General features: G+C 35.6%; 1 protein-coding gene across 1 annotated transcript; it reads right to left on the bottom strand.

Moving 5' to 3' along the window:
* Window positions 1-21: 21 nt before the first annotated feature.
* On the bottom strand, window positions 22-9,948 carry LOC107549709 (uncharacterized). Its single transcript, XM_016230892.1, has 8 exons — window positions 9,651-9,948; window positions 7,273-7,558; window positions 7,075-7,197; window positions 5,972-6,229; window positions 5,234-5,325; window positions 4,260-4,441; window positions 1,614-1,783; window positions 22-603 (listed from the first exon to the last, which is right to left on the bottom strand). The coding sequence occupies exons 1-8, from the start codon at window positions 9,903-9,905 to the stop codon at window positions 431-433; spliced, it is 1,539 nt and encodes a 512-aa protein (XP_016086378.1). The 5' UTR covers window positions 9,906-9,948; the 3' UTR covers window positions 22-430.
* Window positions 9,949-21,692: the final 11,744 nt, after the last annotated feature.

The following is a 21,692-nucleotide window of genomic DNA, read 5'->3' as shown; positions in this document are numbered from 1 at the left end:
GCGATTTAACTAAAAAAAAACAAAAAACAATTGCACTGGGTTTCATCTATACTTCGTGTTTTTCCAAATTTAAAGGAAAAATGAGACGTAAGTGGTGTAAAGGTGCTTTAATAAGTCAGCAACCCTGCAGTCTACCATGCTAAGATTAATCCAAGTAAAAAGTCACATGATAGTTACAATAAAAGCATCTCGCAAGGCAACTAGTGATCATATGGCCTGCTAAAACCAATACAAAATTTAAAAATTGTCAATGTATATGCACTGCATTTACTTGGCCATAAATTGAGAATGAATGATTTTGTGCACTAAAACCTGACGACAACTTAAGTGAGAGTTGTGAAAAAAAAGTTAAAAAACAGTAAAAAACATCATAGGCATGTTATAAAAAAAGTCAGTTAAAACACCAAAGGTTTGTCTGAGTGGATGAGGTCTAGGCCACAGGCACTTGACAGGCCTGAAGACCATTGAGATGGCTGAGACAGGCCCGAGCACACTGCAGCACCATTCCCTTCAGCGCCTCCAGATACAGTTCCTGCCCAGAGTTCAGGTACAGCCACATGAGTCGACTGAGCTGGGCCGCCAGACAGCCCCCGTGTAAACTCTCTGTTCAGACACAAACACACATACATCAAGGTTATGAATGTTTGGTGCCCATCAGGAAACAAACAAACCAACCTTAAGTTATTCATTTAAGTGGCCAATTCAGATTCCATATGTAGACAGCAGGTGACTGATATACACAGTTTCAAAGTAAAAGTGTACACAACTGCTGATTTTAAAAAACTATTTCATATAAATCATTTTACACATTTAAAAATGTATTTAAAAGAGATTGAAAGTCTTAAATATTTTATACACATTTCATGTCTTTTTTTTTGTACACATTACAATAAAAATATTTTTATATTAAAGTTTGCATTTTTATTTTCATACTACTGCACGTAAATCTTAAAATGCCACAGCATGAAAATAAAATGCAAACAGTATTTAAAAAAAAAAATCTTTGGATTTTTTCCCCCCCCAAGCTATAGTATTTCTAAATCATTATTAATGTTTGGATTTTTTTGGTATGGAACTTAAATTTAGTCTTAATGTTTTTTATAATGTATATAAAGAAATATTTCATTTTATATATTAACTAATTTTTTTATTTTTATAAAATTAAAATTGTGCAAGTCTCATCTCCTTCCTATCATTACATTGCCAAATTTTGACCAATTTGTCATTGACTACTGCAAAGTATTAAAACAAGCATCTACACGAAACTTGTAACATGGTTTGACACGAGATCCTTCTAATGCAAATGCCATGAAATCTGTATGGTCCTGACTGCTCACAGACAACTGGATTAACACCAACACCTTGGCAAAAATCTGCATTTAATAAAATGGCATTAGCTTTATAAAAAAAAAAAAAAGTTAATGAGATGATCTAATAAGAGCAGAAATAAATGCAGCAAAAGACCAGACCTGAGGGTCTCAGAAGACTACACAAGCATCGGCAAAGCTTACAAATTGAATATGGAGGATTAATCACAATATGAGCCACGGATTATGTACAGTTGTTCTGCAGTCATTAGATGGATTCAGGCTCCTCATGTTAGCTGAACCCACCTTGAGAAATCTTGGTGTCAAACTCCAGCAGTGTATAGAGCGATTCAGGCAGCAACTGTCTCGCCCAGCTGTTCTCCTCCAGGTAAATCCAATCCCGGATCAGCCTCTTTCTACGCAGGAAACCTTGCACATGATCCAGGTACACGGACTTACCAGACACCAGATACAGCCTTAAAGACAAACCATTACATGCATGAGCTGGAAAACCATTATCAAAGCGGCCAGCTACACAAGGCAAGGCAAGTCTAATATTTGTTCTTTTCATTAGCTTGGGAAATAAGACAACCCTTATTAATAAGCCACAATGAGAATTAAAAACCAGAAACAATGTAATAGCTTTTGCGGTGAAAGTCATTTTTCAAGCACTTCTGAACAACGAGGCATTCATCGTCACAGTCTCTCGAGATTTGCTCCTGTATAATGACAGTTACAGCTTCAAACAAAACACCCTGGAAGAAAAAACACTTAACTCAATTTGTGTGCAGCTAACATGCAAACACACTCAGACATACAGCTCCTCTATTGTGGATTTTTAGCTAAACTTAAAACCAGCCAAGCAGGACTGATGGTAATGATAATGACCAATTAGACAGATCAGATAGCAGGGCTAAACTATAACCATTTTATTTGCACAAGACTCAAATTAAAACGAATTATATATATATAAAAAATATATACACTAACTTATTCTGAACGTATTATAAATATATTTATATATAATTTTATTTAGTGAATATACACGCATTAAAGTGCCATATAATTAAAATGAAAATGTGAACATTAATTCAATTTGTATAAAACTCTGAAACTAATAATAATAATAATCATCATTATGCCAAAGCATGAAAAGAAAAAAAAAAAAAAAAAAAAAAAAAAAAAGTTGCTTTTACTATTATTAATCATCATCCATGTTATGGCACGCACGCGTTCAAGTGCCATATCATTAGAATTAAAACAAACATTAATAAATTATTTGCAAGACGACAAAGTACAAACAAAAAAAACAAAAAAATTGTAAATCAATGCCATGGCATTTTTACATTTGTTATACATTTTAATTTAAGTGGCATAGCATAAAAATAAAATGCTAACAAATTTTTTATTTTTTTTTTGCATCATTTCACTTTTCATGCTGTGGCCCTTAAACATTTTATTTTTAAGGGCCACAGTATGAAAGTATTCAAATAAAATGCAAACAAAAACGTTTTTATTTTATGTTTGCATTTCATTTTAGTCATGCTATGGCCCTTAAAAATAAAATAAATTAAAAAAAAAGTGTAAGGGCCACAACATGAAAAGAGATGTTATTTTTATTAAAATAAAATACAGTACCATAGCATGGAAATAAAATTAAAAAAAATATATACAAAAAAAAAAAAGATTTTAAAGTGCCATAGCATGAACACGTTTAATTGTCCAGTTAGAAGCATCATAAAAACAACCATTTCTTCAAGTGAGCACTTTACCACTTCAGTCACTCAACTTTTCACACTACTGTTCTGTGACGCTGTGGGATCAGGCAGACTTTAGAGTGGAGTTCAGTCCATGCTCTTTGAGATCAGTCGCCATACACGTCAAAGATATCATCGACTGGCTGCAGATCTCAGGCGTGAGTTACTGCAGGCTATGTGTTTGAAGCTGCCAGTGGTGCTTGTATCTCCACCCAGCGCACTCTCCAGGCTTCAAAACCCAGTCTGAAAGCCAACCACTGCTAAAGCTCAACGCTTTCACAGCTAGTTTTTAATGGAAACGACAGCAACCCGAGTAATAGAGCAACATTTTACTGAAAATAGTGATCGATGGGAAAAGCTAAAAGCAAAGCTCCTGTGTACCAGCAAATAAGTGTCACTAATCTAACATAACTGTGACAGAGCCTCATTTAAGCAAAATGTTGCATCAGTTCGGATCCATCACCAGGTTTTAAAAATAAGCTTTACAAAGCAGTTGCTTTGTGCACAATGTGCTGAAGACTATATTACCATCAATATTAGCACGCCATAAAATTAGGCTGCTTAAATTAAGTTCGTTTTGTAAAATAGCTTCTTTAAATAGAAATAATTATTTAAAGTTATTTAAATAAAATTAAGCTAAATACATTTTAAGAAAATATTTTTTGTAATTTGACCTTAAATTAAACATTAGCTCAATTTAGGATTATTTTTTTTTATTTAAATACAAACTAAATACATTAAATATTAAAAAGTTAGATTTTTTTTATTTATCTAAAATAAAAAATTAACTTAAATTAAGCCAACATTATTTTATAAGTATTTAACATTTTAGTTTGTATTTAAATACATTCAGTTTAATGTAAGGCTTTTATTATTTTAGATAAAAGATTTAGATGTAACTAATATTAAAAATGTTGTATTTAAATGCATAATGTCAGCTTAAATGCAAGTTGTTGTTTTTTTTTTAAATAATCTTTTCAAATGTAAACATTTTCTTTGTATTTAAATACAAATTAAATTAAGATCACATGCATATAAATACAAACAATATTCATTTTAAATATTTAAAACGTTTTTTTTTTCATAAAATCTAAAATAAATGTTTAATTTAATTCAATACATTCGTTATGCTGTATTCTTGGGAGAGAATGAGAAAATGAGACAGAGTAATGGAACAGATTCAAGCAGGACTGACTTGTAGTAGGGGAGCGTCTCAATCATTTTCCAGTTGACATAATTTGCAGCAGTCTCCTCCAGCGTACAGACACGGGTCATCTGGACTTTGGCCACCTGCCAGAAGCGCTCGTGCTCTATGAGCGTCTCCTGCATCTCCCGTCTCAGCAGAAGATACACACCCTCCAGTGTGTCTTCATAAACCTGCCAGTGACACATCACGCCATCAGCAAACAATATTCTACCTGACCTTGCTCCTGAAAAACACCATGCATAAGGGAACAGGACCAAATTTGCATATTAATAAAAGTGGAAAAAAACCCTAAGTAAAATCACCACACAAAGCGCTGTCCAATTAGCATTTCAAATAATCGAAAAAATCCTGATATCCTAGTTGAAGTAAAGCAATAAATGCTAATATCAAGCATGCAGGTTATGCAAAGCACATACATGAAAACCATGAAACTAAATGGATTACATTAACTTTTGTTGAAAGAAAAAAAAAAAATGCACATTTAATGTCCCTCTGGTCCTTTGTGTCCTTGGATGGTCACGTGTTGTAAAACAGCGTATAAATGGCAGGAGAGTTTGTATGCTCAGACATGTGATGTAATTGACTGGGACATGCACCGTTACGTCTATAATTCATTTAGGCAGCCATTAGACAGGAGCGTCTGCTCACGTCCGTGACCGGTGAAATCATTTTCCCTGGCTAATGAAATGCAGAAGATGAGCACTGCTGGAATATTTAAGATCACGTCCTTGGAGGAACTTATTTGGGTTTTTTTTTTTTTTTTTTAGATGGGGACAAGAGATATTACTTAGAACAGGGAACAATCTTGTGAAGAAAAGTTAGTCCCTGGAAAGACAGCATGTCAAATTTATTCAAATATCACATCGCACACCTGGGAGAGAGGGCTTCATGTCAAAGAAAAAATACAATTATAAATTAGACAAATATTTTCAGGCATCATGCATGTATTCCTAAAAACGTACCTTTCTTCGCTTCAGTCTGCCCCAGTCGCGGCCCAAGATCCAGGCCATGAGAGACTTGCACATAGAGAAGTAGTTTCCGACAGTCTGAATCCCTGATGGAAAGAAACAAAGTAGAGTCAGAACATGAGATGATACTCCAAGAGACTGGAGCAGAAGCATTTGATCTACAGACGGTTTTCCTGCCAAAGGACTAGTACAGGCATAGTTCCTCAAGAGAGAGCGCCACACAAGACCAGCAAAGAACACAAAACACAATCAAATACAGCAGGTTTTGTTTGACTCTTCACTGGTTTGCAGATCAAGCCAATTCTCCAGCAGAGGGAAAAAAGTAGCTGCTTAAAAAAAAATAGGCTAATAGTTTCCTCGATTTAATAAATAAATAAATAAATAAATAAAAAAAAATAAAAAAAACACACACAATAATAAACATGCAATTACAACAGCTAAATTAAGAATAAGAAAAAACTAAAATACATGCTATTAAAAATAAAACCTCTAAAATAACATTAAATAATGCTAATAAATAAACGCTAAATATATAAAAAAAGAAACAATTTAAAAATAAAACCGCTATTAAATAAAGCCATAAATAATAATAGTACTAACCGAGTCATATAATAGCATATATTGTTAATAATAAATAACTAACATTAACCATGAAAGCTATTATTATTACAAATGTGTGCTATTAAATAAAGCTTATTATCATCATCATCAAATTATTTAACCAAAACTTACCGAGGCTCTCATCTCCCCGGGCCAATCGGCCTCTCCAGTAGTCTTTGGTTATGGGGTGCAGGGAGGCCAGGTACCTCACATCACACAGGGTTTCACCCCAGGTGGCCACCTTCCTCTTGCTGTGCTTCTTCCACTGCAGGAAAATAGATCGCAGCTGCTTGTTGTACGGAGCCGGCTGGCGAAACAACCAATATGTGAAGAGCCACTGGAACCTGCACTGGACATATTGATGGTACATGGACTCCAGCTCGGTGTGCTCTAAAATCAGCAATAAAATGGTTGTTAATAGCAACAAAACTATAGATCGAAAGCTAATAGGCAGAAACATCTCATATGGAAGAAACGCTGCAATAAATGGATATGCATTCATAAATAAATCTGAACAATTACACTTATCCGCAACCTTACAGAAGGAACTCAAATTTCTGGTAGAGGTCTGAAAGACCTTCAGATCATCACTGACCAGGACGCACTACATCCTGTTCAAAGCTAACAGCTAGGCTATAGAACATGGGCCTTTCATATACTAGAGTATTAAAAGAAACAGGAAATGCCAGGTGAGGGTGAACTATGAGTCACAGTACTCCTCCAGACACATCACTCAAAAACTGTGGGTCATACCCCAACTTTCCCATCAAGGTTCCAGCACAGCCGTTTGAAGTGACTCACCAGTGCAATAAATTGGATTACTACACCTTTCTTCAGAAATCACATTACTTTTAGAGGGGGGGAAAGGAAACGTATACAGCAAAAACAAAAAAGGTCAACCAGACCAACGAAAGCACACAAGACACCCTCATGTCCTTTTTTTTTTTTAGAAGACGCAGTACAGTTGGTGTGAGCCAACCATGCACTTGTTTGCCATTTTTCAGAGTCTAAATGCAATGCAAAAGTGCCAGAGAACAAATTGCAGCTGACTGGATTCACTCCAGCACTTACAGAGGATTAAAGTAAGGCGATATATTGCATAATATATTATATTCTTTTGGCAATATTAAATCACAATATTCACAACATTGGTTATCACTTTTTATTTGGCCATTAAGCTTCCTAAAGACCAAGCAAGCAAACAAGTTTCACGAAATGGGATGCAGATATCTCACCACTGTTTTGGTGCTGGCTGAGAACATGCTGGAAGACCAGTGAGACACTACCATGATGCTTCAATGCAAGATGATACAGCTCCCTCCATTCAAACTTAAGGGTGTCACAATCTTCAGTTTTCTCTGGGAAACGGAATAACGCATGTTAGGCTAAAATTAAACATGGAAAGCCCATGTGACAGCTGAAGGTATGACCACCTTGGAGTTTGTCCTGGAACAAATCTGCAGTGATTCCCCATAGTTTCTCCACATCACTGCAGGGAAGCCTAACTGAAGGCAAGGGAACACTTTCCTCCAACACGAGCCACTGCATCCAGTACTTGTGCGGCACAAGCGGGATCTCCACAAAGAGTTTCTCCTGAAACGCACGGTTACAGTGGACATTTCTGAAGAGGGATCTCCACATAAAAACTAAGCGGAAGGCGGTTTTGGCTGTTACAGGACACCGGGCGTGGGTATATGACAGATTGACCCCAAACGAATCCTGTGAAGAGACAATTTGGAGAGAATTAGCATGCGAGTGACCACTGGAACAGTCTGCTAGGACCACTAATTACATTAAATCACTTCAAGCCTGCAGGTCAAGATAAATAAATAAATACAGCTCCCAAACCTCATCAATGTAATGGATATGAAACAATGATTTAATTTCAATTCTTAGGTACATACACACTGAACAAAACTATAAACGCAACACTTTTGTTTTTGCCCCCATTTTTCATGAGCTGAACTCAAAGATCTAAGACTTTCCATGTACACAAAAGGTCTATTTCTCTCAAATATTGTTCACAAATCTGTCTAAATCGGTGTTAGTGAACACATCAAGATGCTGATTAGACAGCATGATTATTGCACAGGTGTGCCACAATAAAAGGCCACTCTAAAATGTGCGGTTTTACTGTATTGGGGGGGTCTGAAAACCAATCAGTATCTGTTTGTGACCACCATTTGCCTCACACAGTGCAACACATCTCCTTCGCATAGATTAACCTGATCAACTTGATTGTGGGCTGTGGAGTGTTGGTCCACTCCTCTTCAATGGCTGTGCGAAGTTGCTGGATATTGGCAGGAACTGGAACACACTGTCGTATACGCCGATCCAGAGCATCCCAAACATGCTCAATGGGTGACATGTCCGGTGAGTATGCTGGCCATGCAAGAACTGGGATGTTTTCAGCTTCCAGGAATTGTGTACAGATCCTTGCAACATGGGGCCGTGCATTATCATGCTGCAACGTGAGGTGATGGTCGTGGATGAATGGCACAACAATGGGCCTCAGGATCTCGTCACGGTATCTCTGTGCATTCAAAATGCCATCAATAAAATGCACCCGTGTTCGTTGTCCATAACATACGTCTGCCCATACCATAACCCCACCGCCACCATGGGCCACTCGAGCCACAACGTTGACATCAGCAAACCGCTCACCCACACGACGCCATACACGCTGTCTGCCATCTGCCCTGTACAGTGAAAACTGGGATTCATCCGTGAAGAGAACACCTCTCCAAAGTGCCAGACGCCATCGAATGCAAGCATTTGCCCACTCAAGTCGGTTACGACGACGAACTGTGGATGTGGAGGTCCTGGGCTGGTGTGGTTACACGTGGTCTGCGGTTGGGAGGCACTGCCAAATTCTCTGAAATGCCTTTGGAGACGGCTTATGTTAGAGAAATGAACATTCAATTCACGGGCAACAGCTCTGGTGAACATTCCTGCAGTCAGCATGCCAGTTGCACGCTCCCTCAAAACTTGCGACATCTGTGGCATTGTGCTGTGTGATAAAACTGCACATTTTAGAGTGCCCTTTTATTGTGGCCAGCCTAAAGCACACCTGTGCAGTAATCATGCTGTCTAATCAGCATCTTGATATGCCACACCTGTGAGGTGGATGGATTATCTCGGCAAAGGAGAAGTGCTCACTAACACAGATTTAGACAGATTTGAGAGAAATAGGCCTTTTGTGTACATAGAAAAAGTCTTAGAACGTTGAGTTCAGCTCATGAAAAATGGGGGCAAAAAAAAAAGGGTTGCATTTATAATTTTGTTCATACATACATATATACACACACACATACATACATATACTCCCATTCACAACCGTGCACTGTGTTTTTCGTCCACTTAAGCTTTCCATGCATTCAAAGATTGATTATAGCAAGAGAAAATATAATTCGTAGAAGTTATTCAATAACTTCTATCATATATAGAAGGTACATTACATATGCGCCAAATATGTTTTGTGTCTTGAACGAGTCTCGGAGCGGCGATGAACGAATCAGGCATCTCGCTCTTAAATGTGGATTATCTGACAGATCATTCAACTACATTGGAGTCATTTTTGTTCACATAACTAAACACATAAAATAGCCCTTATTTTCTCTATAACTTGCTCGGTGTCATGCCCAGCGTTTGACTCGGTTCCGAGTCGGCTGGATGCATGATTCAACATTCACCTACAACACAATGTTCACTATTCACCACCGACTTGCTTAGGTATGCACTATACATAAAGTGAATTTAATAGGTTCGATTCACTGTGATAAATCAAAAATCGAATTTCCACGCAAATTACCTGGAAGTGTGTGGTCCACAGAGAGTTGCACGAACAAACTCGGAACAATAAGCTGCACGTGCTGCCGAGCCTCAGCAGCGACACAGGGTCCAAGTTCTTTAGAATATCCAGGAGAACTTCATCACTTAAACGCAATAAACCCGTCGTGTTGTCGCTAGCTGCTGTATTCAAATGGGGCTCCTCGTCTGTGGCGGCAGTCAGGCATGAGAATTGCTCCAGCAACTCACGCTCCCAGGTCGTGCTGAGGTCTGCCATACCTGTGCCGGTGTCACCGCGCTGTTTGCAGTCGCCCCTCAGGTGTTAAAGGTTCGGAAGAAACCACCTGAGAGAGGTCAGAGGGTGGTGAATCGCTAAGGAGTTGCTCATGAATATTAGTAGCTCATGAATATAAATGAGGTTACGCCCGACGTTGCTTGGCAACGTACCTGCTTAAACTAATTAACATTCATACGGCAAGCGTTTGATTCGCCAAGCCAATCGGATCGGCATTCTTGGACCGTTACGTAATAAATATTCATAAGTTAAACACTTAATTTCCCAACAGCCATGACAAAAATGCATTTTCTTATTTGCAGTGTGTTTCTAATGCTAATTTATTCTAAGCTCTGTCTTGAATATCTTGAATTCACTGTGTTAGAGGTGAATTTTACTTTTGATGTTGCTGTTGCCACTTGCCTGAAGTTCCCCATGGGGTCAATATAGTATTTTTGTCTGTTGTAGGGATTAATTATGCTTTTATTAGCATCTTTTAATCACTGTCAAGTTGTTCCTAACGTGTATGAGTTTCTTTCTTTTGTTGTGCACAGCATGGAAGTTAATGCTGGGTCCATGGAAGTTAATGGCTACCGTCAACTGATTGGATACCAGCATTTTCAACATGTTATGCGTTTGGAATTACATGAGAGTATGATGACAGGATTTTCATTTTTGGGTGAACTATCCCTTTAAAAATTCATCTGCTATGTAATGTTTTGCAAGGTCAAATACATTTTCCCCAGTCTTGGCCATTCATGTTTTTTTTTTAGTTCAAGACAAATATACTTTATTTTAAGCAAGTCAGACACATTAAGAATTTCCGATATTTAAATGACAACTTAAGAACGAAAAAAAACAATTCAAATATCAGTTCATGATAAGACTGAACTGCTTTTAAAACAAAGACAAGTGCAGTAAAATAGTTTACAAGTTTACAATCAATTGCTATTACACAGACTTTTATATTTAATACAAATGCGTGTTCACTTTTTCTTGGCAGAATTCAAACAAAATATGACCAACATAAAAAAAAATGAATATGGTATAACAGTTAAAGGCAGGGTGTGTGATTTTTCAAAAACACTTTAGAAAACTGATTCGGGCCGAATCTTGTAGCCAATCAGCAATAAGGGGCGTGTCTACTCGTGATATGGAGGAGAGTGCGTTCAGTGCATGGGACAAACATTAGCCGAGCCGAGCGACAGAGAAATAGAGATGGCGGATAAAAAACAAAAGAGGAAAACGTCTGCGGACCGATAAGGCAAGAAGTAGGACCCGTAAATATCGGATCAGCTTTCCAGCGCTGGAGAGAACTCAAGGAGCGGAGGCCAGCGATCGGATGCCGAGGTTGCTTTGTTTCTTCTCAATAGTTGAGTAACCTCAATAGTAATTTGTTGCAGTAACCTAGTAACCTAGTAAAAGGTTTTGCTTTGTTTCACAGAACTAATCGTTGCCTGTATATGTGGGGCGGAGCTATCAAAATAGGGGCAAGACTCTTTTGGGGTGGGGCGTGTTTGTTTTGGTGATTTCAAATATCAACATTGGCTACCAGAAATCACTTACTCTGCCTTTAAAGAAGGGTATAAAATCATTATTTTTTTCCCCTTTTTGTATTTCAGACTGACAAATGGAAATATTTATCATTTTGAGCAGATAATACAATACGCAATCATGACATGACGTCCAGTACTGATGACACTGTTTTTAAGTCATGATTTCTCATTGGCTAATGTAACCCACAATAATATTACATGGCAAGGCACTGGCTCAAATCAGCATTGTAAAACTCAGATTGCAATTTTCGTCAGATAGATCTCATTTCAAATGTAAAACTGTAGTGAAACAAACCATGTCAAACGTTCAAATACAATGAACCCTTTGTGCTCGTATAAGAAAATAAAACGTTCACAATTAAGCATTTGGACAAAACAGTCAGCACGAATCCTTCTAAACACTTAATTTGCCGTGGGGAAAGAGGCAATGAGGTGAAATCATCTCTATACATGATGGATCTGATATATCTCAGATATATAGAAGTCACTGCTACCTATTGACAGTTTGTGATCACAGTGTACTTGTTTGCTACGTTGTTAATTACATCATTCAGTGATCATTATCATTCGTTTTTTTACAGAATGCTGGGCCGGGCAGTGGATGATTGGTTTTGAGAGACCACGCCCCCTTCAGGCTACTCTTAAGACAAATATACTTTATTTTAAGCAAGTCAGACACATTAAGAATTTCCGATATTTAAATGACAACTTAAGAACGAAAAAAAACAATTCAAATATCAGTTCATGATAAGACTGAACTGCTTTTAAAACAAAGACAAGTGCAGTAAAATAGTTTACAAGTTTACAATCAATTGCTATTACACAGACTTTTATATTTAATACAAATGCGTGTTCACTTTTTCTTGGCAGAATTCAAACAAAATATGACCAACATAAAAAAAAATGAATATGGTATAACAGTTAAAGGCAGGGTGTGTGATTTTTCAAAAACACTTTAGAAAACTGATTCGGGCCGAATCTTGTAGCCAATCAGCAATAAGGGGCGTGTCTACTCGTGATATGGAGGAGAGTGCGTTCAGTGCATGGGACAAACATTAGCCGAGCCGAGCGACAGAGAAATAGAGATGGCGGATAAAAAACAAAAGAGGAAAACGTCTGCGGACCGATAAGGCAAGAAGTAGGACCCGTAAATATCGGATCAGCTTTCCAGCGCTGGAGAGAACTCAAGGAGCGGAGGCCAGCGATCGGATGCCGAGGTTGCTTTGTTTCTTCTCAATAGTTGAGTAACCTCAATAGTAATTTGTTGCACCGCGCCGCTTACGTCCGTAGACACGGTGTAATATTGGTTTTGCTTTGTTTCACAGAACTAATCGTTGCCTGTATATGTGGGGCGGAGCTATCAAAATAGGGGCAAGACTCTTTTGGGGTGGGGCGTGTTTGTTTTGGTGATTTCAAATATCAACATTGGCTACCAGAAATCACTTACTCTGCCTTTAAAGAAGGGTATAAAATCATTATTTTTTTCCCCTTTTTGTATTTCAGACTGACAAATGGAAATATTTATCATTTTGAGCAGATAATACAATACGCAATCATGACATGACGTCCAGTACTGATGACACTGTTTTTAAGTCATGATTTCTCATTGGCTAATGTAACCCACAATAATATTACATGGCAAGGCACTGGCTCAAATCAGCATTGTAAAACTCAGAATGCAGTTTTCCAGAGACGTCGTCAGATAGATCTCATTTAAAATGTATAATCAATAATCATGAAACTGTAGTGAAACAAACCATGTCAAGCCATCAAATACAATGAACCCTTTGTGATCGTATAAGAAAATGAAACATTCACAATTGAGCATTTGGACAAAACAGTCAGCACGAATCCTTCTAAACACTTAATTTGCCGTGGGGAAAGAGGCAATGAGGTGAAATCATCTCTATACATGATGGATCTGATATTTCAGATATACAGAAGTCACTGCTACCTATTGACAGTTTGTGATCACAGTGTACTTGTTTGCTACGTTGTTAATTACATCATTCAGTGATCATTATCATTCGTTTTTCTACAGACTGCTGGGCCGGGCAGTGGATGATTGGTTTTGAGAGACCACGCCCCCTTCAGGCTACTCTTATGCGAGGCTCCTCCTCTATTTCCTGACGCAGGCTCGTATAGGTCACGGAGGGTTCCAAGGGCCCCACGATGGGCGTGTCTGTGATAGCGTTTCCCGCGTTGCGGAACTGTTTATAAACGCGAGGATCTTGTGCCACGTAGGTGGAGGAGGAGGAGTAGAAGACCAGTCCCAGGATGATGATGAAGAAGGACAGCAGGTAAAGCCCTGAAAACTGAACACAGACAAACAACATAATGAGCTTCATATAATGTGTCTAAAGAGTGATTAAAAATTCAATGATTTATTCATTCTAAATAGAACAGTGATTTAGAACTTCAAATCATGATCTAGTAATTCTAAACAGAACACTTTAAATCATAAAGTGAAAACTTTAAATTATAATTTACTTCTTTTAATTAGAACAGTGGCTTTAAACTGTAAAACTGTAAACCATGATTTATTCATTTAAATCTGAACACTGATTTATACTGTAAATCGTTATTTTATTTACTTTTTTCATAATTTACTGTAATATTGAATAGAACACTGATTTAAGTAATGATTAGGAACACTGATAAAATAATAATTATTAATTGATTTATTCATTCTAAATAGAACACTTATTAAAAAATGTAAATCATGATTTATTCATTCTAAATACAACACCGATTTAAAACCTCAAATAATAATTGACTAATTCAAAATAGAACAGTGAGTTAAAACTGTAAACCATAATTTATTCATTCTAAATAGAACACTTATTTAAAAATGTAAATCATGATTTATTCATTCTAAATACAACACCGATTTAAAACCTCAAATAATAATTGACTAATTCTAAATAGAACAGTGAGTTAAAACTGTAAACCATAATTTATTCATTCTAAGTAGAGCACTGATTTAAACTGGGAATTATTTATTACTTCTAAATAGAACACTAATTTAAAACTTCATATCATAATTTATTAATTCTAAATAAAACACTTCAACTTAAAAAACTTCAAATCATAATTGAATACTACAGAACACTGATTTAAAACTGTAAATCATAATGTATTATTTCTAAAATCATAATTTATTACTCTTAAATAGAACAGTGACTTCTAAATTGTGATTTATTCTAAATAGAACACTCATTTAAAACTGCAAATCAAAATGTATTAATAATCAATCAGATCAATCCAAATCTGGACGGTCTAATGATAGCCATTGCAGACATTGTTTGCTCAAAAGAGGAACTATAAATATGTCACATTAGAGTCATATTTCTTTAATGAACATGAGGGAATCAGACATGCAGGCCCAACAGGAGAGATTCCACCGAGAATGAACTAATGAGCAAAAGCGTGTTGTGTTAGAGATGGAGCAAAGCACATCCAGAGAAATTATTCACTCTCAGTGTGAGTTTACTCTTCAAGGAAGGAGGTCTGTTATTGTATTTATGATGGCAGTAATAATTTAATAAAGGTTTAAAATTTATGTTGTAAGACCAAAGGGCAAAACATGTGCATTAATGTGATTTAATGTCATGGGAATGCTTATCTTAACTTAATGGGTCATGGAAGAACACTTTAATTTCCCAGAATGCTGTAATTTATCCCAAAGTCTTCAGCATGAAGCCAAATGACATGGCAGGTATAAGATGGAAGATGCAAATTCACACTCATCAACTGAAAGGGAGCCAAATCTTAAAATCTTAATTTAACCATGCTTTTTGAATCTTAGAAAGCTGCTGGACTGATAAAAGTTTTTTTTTAAAAGAATAAACCTTTATAAACTTTAACAGCTATGGTATTTCTAAATAAACAAGTGCCTAAATTATACCCTTGAATGCAATATAAAATAAAATTGCACCACTGACAATGAATGCCATTTTTGAGCACTGCATTATATTTTGCTGTGCCTTATGGTCAAGCAATGACTCAATATCCTTTTCAGCGCTTTGAAAATAGCAACAACAATCACGACTTTGAAAACTAAAATGCCAAAACTTCACTCTATTTGCCGTCACTCAATCTCCAAATCACATCAATAGTTTTTCATCCATAGGGTCTGAGGTGTGGATGAGCATCACAACAATCAGTTCAGGCAGTAGACCTGTGCTATAAACAATGGCCTCTCAGCTTGATCGTGGTCCATTTTTGAGCCACGTGCTGCCCATCTATAATCATGCCTGTGATTAGCAAAGTGCTTCTAATTACATGCAGCCTTCAGCTCTGGCCTGAGTTAATAATTAAAGAAAGAAAGAAAGAAAGAAAGAAATCTGATGATCTCCACTGTACAGTATATATATATATATATATACTGTATATATATATACACAGCAAGGATCAATGAAAATTACTAAAAACGCTGTACTGCATGCCAGGCCAGTAGTTGCTGGGCACTTTGTAAAGAAACAATACGTGCCTCGCACATACCTATACTGTAAAAAATGATTGTGATTTTAACAGTAAAAGACTGTAAAAATGCTACAGTAAAAATCTGTTAACTGGTTAACAGTAAGATTCCATACTATATTTGGTGAATAAATGTAATTACATTTAATGTAATTTTACAGTAAAATACTGTTAAAAATATGGTTTTTGGAAGTGAAAAAGAAAAAGTCATTGTATAATTTACAGTGACAGACCGTAAATTGACACTCCCAGAACTCCATGCATGACACTTCATATTTGATGTTTTTTTTTTGTTGAAATAACATGTTTCTTCTTAGCTTTTTTCTTATCAGTTGTGTACATTAGGGTTTAATCTTACATCTAATGTTGTTAAATTAATGTTTATTGCATAATTTCAGTACGGGGCCGGCTCCAGGCATGGGCAGGGGTGGGCTAAGCCCACCCACATGACAGTCTTGCCCACCCAATCATAATTAGATAAAGATTGCGTTATTTTTTTTTTGCAGTGATTACAACCAATCTGAAGTGGACTGTATTTTAAGAAGTTTAAGATATAGCCGGAGTCTGCCCCAACAATAATAAAATAACACCAGAAAATTGCAGCATTTTTCTTTTATTAGCTGAATAAAAGGCGCACTGAATTCTTCAGTCTGTTGCAGAAAAGCAGAGACCGACAACGAGCGAAAATGGGCAGAAATATTTGCGTGCTGTCACGGGGAGTTTGCGAGGTATGGGGAGTTTAATAGGCTACATGAATATGTGTCATATAGCCTACCACTGAAATTACCTGAGCAATTTTAATGTTCTAAAAACCCTGCTCATTCAATAATGTGCATGGATGGGGCAAGAGCATATATGAGCATCTAAAATGCATGTAGGCTATACAGTTCAGTTGAAAGCTTACCCCTTTTGGATTGCTGTTAATGCTGAATGTAAGAATGAAAACTGAAAGTAAAGAGCTTGTGCGGTGAAAGTTGCGTTCGTTGCAACAGTCGGCTCGACTGTATAAGAAACGTAGCATTCCCTGACATAAACGACCAACAATATCCAGTGATGCAAACTATTTGAATTTTTTTTGTCAAATTCCACGGTTTTGAATGGAAAGTAGGTCTGCCAATTACATGATTCATGCTGAAATTACCTGAGCAATTTTAATGTTCTAAAAACCCTGCTCATTCAATAATGTGCATGGATGGGGCAAGAGCATATATGAGCATCTAAAATGCATGTAGGCTATACAGTTCAGTTGAAAGCTTACCCCTTTTGGATTGCTGTTAATGCTGAATGTAAGAATGAAAACTGAAAGTAAAGAGCTTGTGCGGTGAAAGTTGCGTTCGTTGCAACAGTCGGCTCGACTGTATAAGAAACGTAGCATTCCCTGACATAAACGACCAACAATATCCAGTGATGCAAACTATTTGAATTTTTTTTGTCAAATTCCACGGTTTTGAATGGAAAGTAGGTCTGCCAATTACATGATTCATGTAATTTATAATTGATTATGATGACAATAGCATTTTTCTGTTTTGCGTTTTCAACAATACAACTGAAATTGAATGAGTGCATATTTTAAAATAAAAAATATTATTTGCAGTTCAGATTGATTACTTTACAAAAAATCTTATTCTTGTTTTTTTACTGTTCTTTTTTCTTTCATTTATTCCCCTAAATCCTTTATTTATTTATTTAGTTTATTTAAATAAATACCATAGCTTTATATTTTCCTCAAAACAATTGGTCCCTCCAGTGTTCTAGACATGATTACAGCCTTGTTTGGTTTAAATAAAAAAGTTAGTTGAAAAGAGTCACCAGTGTAGAAACAATGATCCAGAGAAAGAGAACAAAGAGGGCTTTTTTTTACTATTCAATAAAAAAAAACAGTTTATTTTGCTGTGAAAGTGCATGATATTCTAGGCTGCCTGAAAGCTTTTTTCAGTGTACATATAATATAGTTAATATAGCAATATGTACATTATAAATATCTTCTAGACTATGTGATGACAACTAAAAAATGCCCACCCAGGATATCTGCCAGCCCAACCTTCTATAGAGAATGAGGAGTTACGTCACGATCTTTTCACTCCGCATTGCATTTCGGGAAGGCGCCGCCATATTAGCAGGATACGTTATCCATTCCCATGGTTACTTCTCATTCTCTATAAGGATAAGTGCTTATCTTTTGTTTTGTTTTTGCCTTTAAGTTAAACAACCATTCATTCTTCATTGTATCGTTTGCAGGGAAGAGAAGCTATTTTATCGCACTGCATGATATGCACTGTGCGGATTTACGTCACATTCTCATTCTTTATAGCCGTCAAGAACCGGGCCTGTTTCAGTATCATGTGTGTCACCCTGATGGGGTTTAGTGTTTGTGTGAATGACACTGTGCACCTTCTATATATAAGTATTGCCCTCCTCAGCTCATACAAAAGCTGTTTGTGATGAGCGTTGGTTCATCACGTGACTTTCTCATCACCACCAGTTTTTGGTGGTTATCGGTGCATTACAATGGTTCAAAACAGATATTAGTACTTCCATATGTTGGTTTATTAACATTACATCAGTTAATGAAATACGGTATTTTATTGTGAATTTAAGTTAAGTCTGTAAAACCTCAAATGTTGCTACCATATTTTTTATGGTGAAGTTCTGGCAACCACAGCTGCCGGTATTTTACCGTAAATGTCACAGATTTTTTTTAGTAATGAAATACTTCATACTTCAATACTTCATCTAGATATCTATTTCCTCAGATGGTATCTAGAACTAATGTGATGATCTGAAGAACCTGTGGTGTAACTTCAAGAACTTTTTAATCCCTAGAACAGCATATAAACAACATGAGAACTGAATACAGCAAAATGTTTTTTGATCAGGAAAAAGTTATTTGATAAAGAACCTTTATATTATCAATTAGAACATGAAACCACACAATATTATTATTTCTTTTACTTGCATCTTTATCTCATAAATGCAAATGCGTTACTGTAATTAAATATCTGTAGCAACTTTTTTTCTTGTAATTTTAACATTTTCTGATAATTGTGTTATTTGATAAAGAACATTTATATTATCAATTAGAACAAGAAACCACACAATATCATTATTTATTTTACTTGCATCTTTATCTCACAAATGCAAATGCATTACTGTAATTAAGACGTCACAATTTTCAGAAATTCACTTTTTAGTATCATTTTCAAAAACTTTTATTTTGAAAAAGCTTCAAAAGCTTGCATTTTCAGGCCCCAAAAATGCCATTGTTCTATAAATGAACTGCCAAAACGCAGTTCATTATATTTATAGTTGAAAACTGTGTTGTGTAAACGTTTACTTAGTTTTAGTTATTTTAGTACATCAAGTTAAACTAAATTAAGATTATACATTTTGCCTTGGCAAAGTTTTTAAATATTTTATTGTATTTCAGTTAACATTTAGTTAATGTTTTTTATGGTTTTAGTTTTAGTTAATTATAATCACCCTAATTATAATGACCCAATACATTCTTGTGAAGGCATCTACAGATTTCCTACATGGCATCACATTAAATTTTAAAGTGTCTTAATTTCATTCTTACATATAGTTTTATGTGTCTCTTAATATGCAGTGAACTCCGTATCTTTGCAATATGTTTTCTTCAGAAGCAGAAATTGTATGTCCTTTAGTTGTATGGAGTCACACACAGATCTCAATATGAGCAAACATAAAATATGTGCTTTTAACATCAGACAACAAATTACTAACAACTACATCAGGATAAATTAGTTTAGCAAATATCTGTAACAGTAACTACATATATTAATGCTCATTTAATGCCACAGACCATTAACAAATCACTTAACATTATTCAATATGAAGGTGTTTGATCAGAAAACATCATTATGCTAGTTTTGGGAGAATGAAACATGTTTTTACATAAATTCAAAGTATCAAACTATCTGTGGCTCAGTAGGCCTCATTTGCAATTGCTTTTAGTGTTGTTCGCTGATCACATGACATCTAAAAGCTCTAATTCACAGTGAGACCATCGGCGCTTCCCGCCACACTGTGCCGAGGCGGCTCTAGTGTAAAATCTACATGCATACACACACTCATAAATATTTGCTAGCACACACACTCTAAAGCCCTGCAGTGATAGACATTAGGTTTTTGAAGTCTAGAGAAACTCCACAGAGAATTTTAAATAAACTTTGACACTTTCTCGCAGTTTGCAGCCCTCTGCTGCCTTCCCCCTTCAAGCATGACAGCAGAATAAATATTTCCAATAAATCAATAAACGCAAGTCACACTATGCCCTGGTGAGGCCTTTGTGCATATCCACAGTTGCTTTTCATAAAATCAAGTATGTATAAATCTGTCAGCATGTGCATGGTTAGATAGAAAAAATGAATAAATTAAAGACGAGAGGTTTAGGACTGCCTGATGTCATTGGAAAACCTTTGTAGGTTAGTTTATGATACCAGAGCAGTACCTACAAGAACCCAGAAGGACTTACTTTTCATCTAGTAATGAAATACTTCATACTTCAATACTTCATCTAGATATCTATTTCCTCAGATGGTATCTAGAACTAATGTGATGATCTGAAGAACCTGTGGTGTAACTTCAAGAACTTTTTAATCCCTAGAACAGCATATAAACAACATGAGAACTGAATACAGCAAAATGTTTTTTGATCAGGAAAAAGTTATTTGATAAAGAACCTTTATATTATCAATTAGAACATGAAACCACACAATATTATTATTTCTTTTACTTGCATCTTTATCTCATAAATGCAAATGCGTTACTGTAATTAAATATCTGTTGTAACTTTTTTTCTTGTAATTTTAACATTTTCTGATAATTGTGAGTTATTTGATAAAGAACATTTATATTATCAATTAGAACAAGAAACCACACAATATCATTATTTATTTTACTTGCATCTTTATCTCACAATTGCAAATGCATTACTGTAATTAAATATCTGTATCCAACTTTTTTTCTTGTAATTTTAACATTTTCTGATAATTGTGAATATTTTCCATCTTTTCTTATCTCACAAATATTATTTCTTACAATTTCAACTTTGACTCAAATTTGCAACATTAAATCACATAATTGTCATTATTTTTTCAAAATTGAATGGCATCTTTCTCACAATTGCAACTTTGTTACTCTTAATTGTGATTAAATATCAAAACTACAACTTTATTTCTTTTAATTTCAACGTATTTTCTCATAATTGTGACTCACGATTTGGACTATTTTTCATACTTGAAACTTTATAACTCAATTATGATTTTATTTTTCACAATTACAACTTTATATCTCAAATTCGCAACATTAAAGCACACAATTGTTATTAGCAACAATTTTTCATTTTTATCTAACAATTGCAACTCCAATACTTGTAATTGTGATTAAATATCATAATTGCAACTTTATTTCTTGTAATTTCAACTTATTTTCTTATAATTTTCTTATAATTGTGATCATTTCCCACAATTGTTACTTTATTTTTCATAATTGTGACTTTAAACTCACAATTGACAATTTTCACAACTGAAACTTTATTTCTCAAAACTGAGACTTTATATCTCAATATTGCAGCATTATATCGCACAATTGTTATTATTTCTCGCAACTGCAAATGTATTACTCATAATTCTGATTACATTTCACAACAGCATCTTTATTACTTGAAATTGTGACTCTATCCCCACAATTGTTACTGCTTCCAAAATGAAAATAGCAGGGAAAAAATCCC

Source organism: Sinocyclocheilus grahami, unplaced genomic scaffold, assembly GCF_001515645.1.
Source record: "Sinocyclocheilus grahami isolate Dianchi unplaced genomic scaffold, SAMN03320097.WGS_v1.1 scaffold378.1, whole genome shotgun sequence".
Lineage (NCBI taxonomy): Eukaryota > Metazoa > Chordata > Actinopteri > Cypriniformes > Cyprinidae > Sinocyclocheilus > Sinocyclocheilus grahami.
Note: the sequence above shows the minus strand (reverse complement) of the source record. Positions and strands in the feature narration are given on the sequence as shown.

What these genes read in the sequence shown, in the direction of transcription:
- LOC107549709 (XM_016230892.1), bottom strand. Translation starts at nt 9,905, where the DNA reads ATGGCAGACCTCAGCACGACCTGGGAGCGTGAGTTGCTGGAGCAATTC. An exon ending in GTTCCAGGACAAACTCCAAG is followed by an intron (nt 7,198 to 7,272) that starts GTGGTCATACCT and finishes TCCGTTTCCCAG; the next exon opens with AGAAAACTGAAGATTGTGAC. An exon ending in CAGCCAGCACCAAAACAGTG is followed by an intron (nt 6,230 to 7,074) that starts GTGAGATATCTG and finishes TGCTGATTTTAG; the next exon opens with AGCACACCGAGCTGGAGTCC.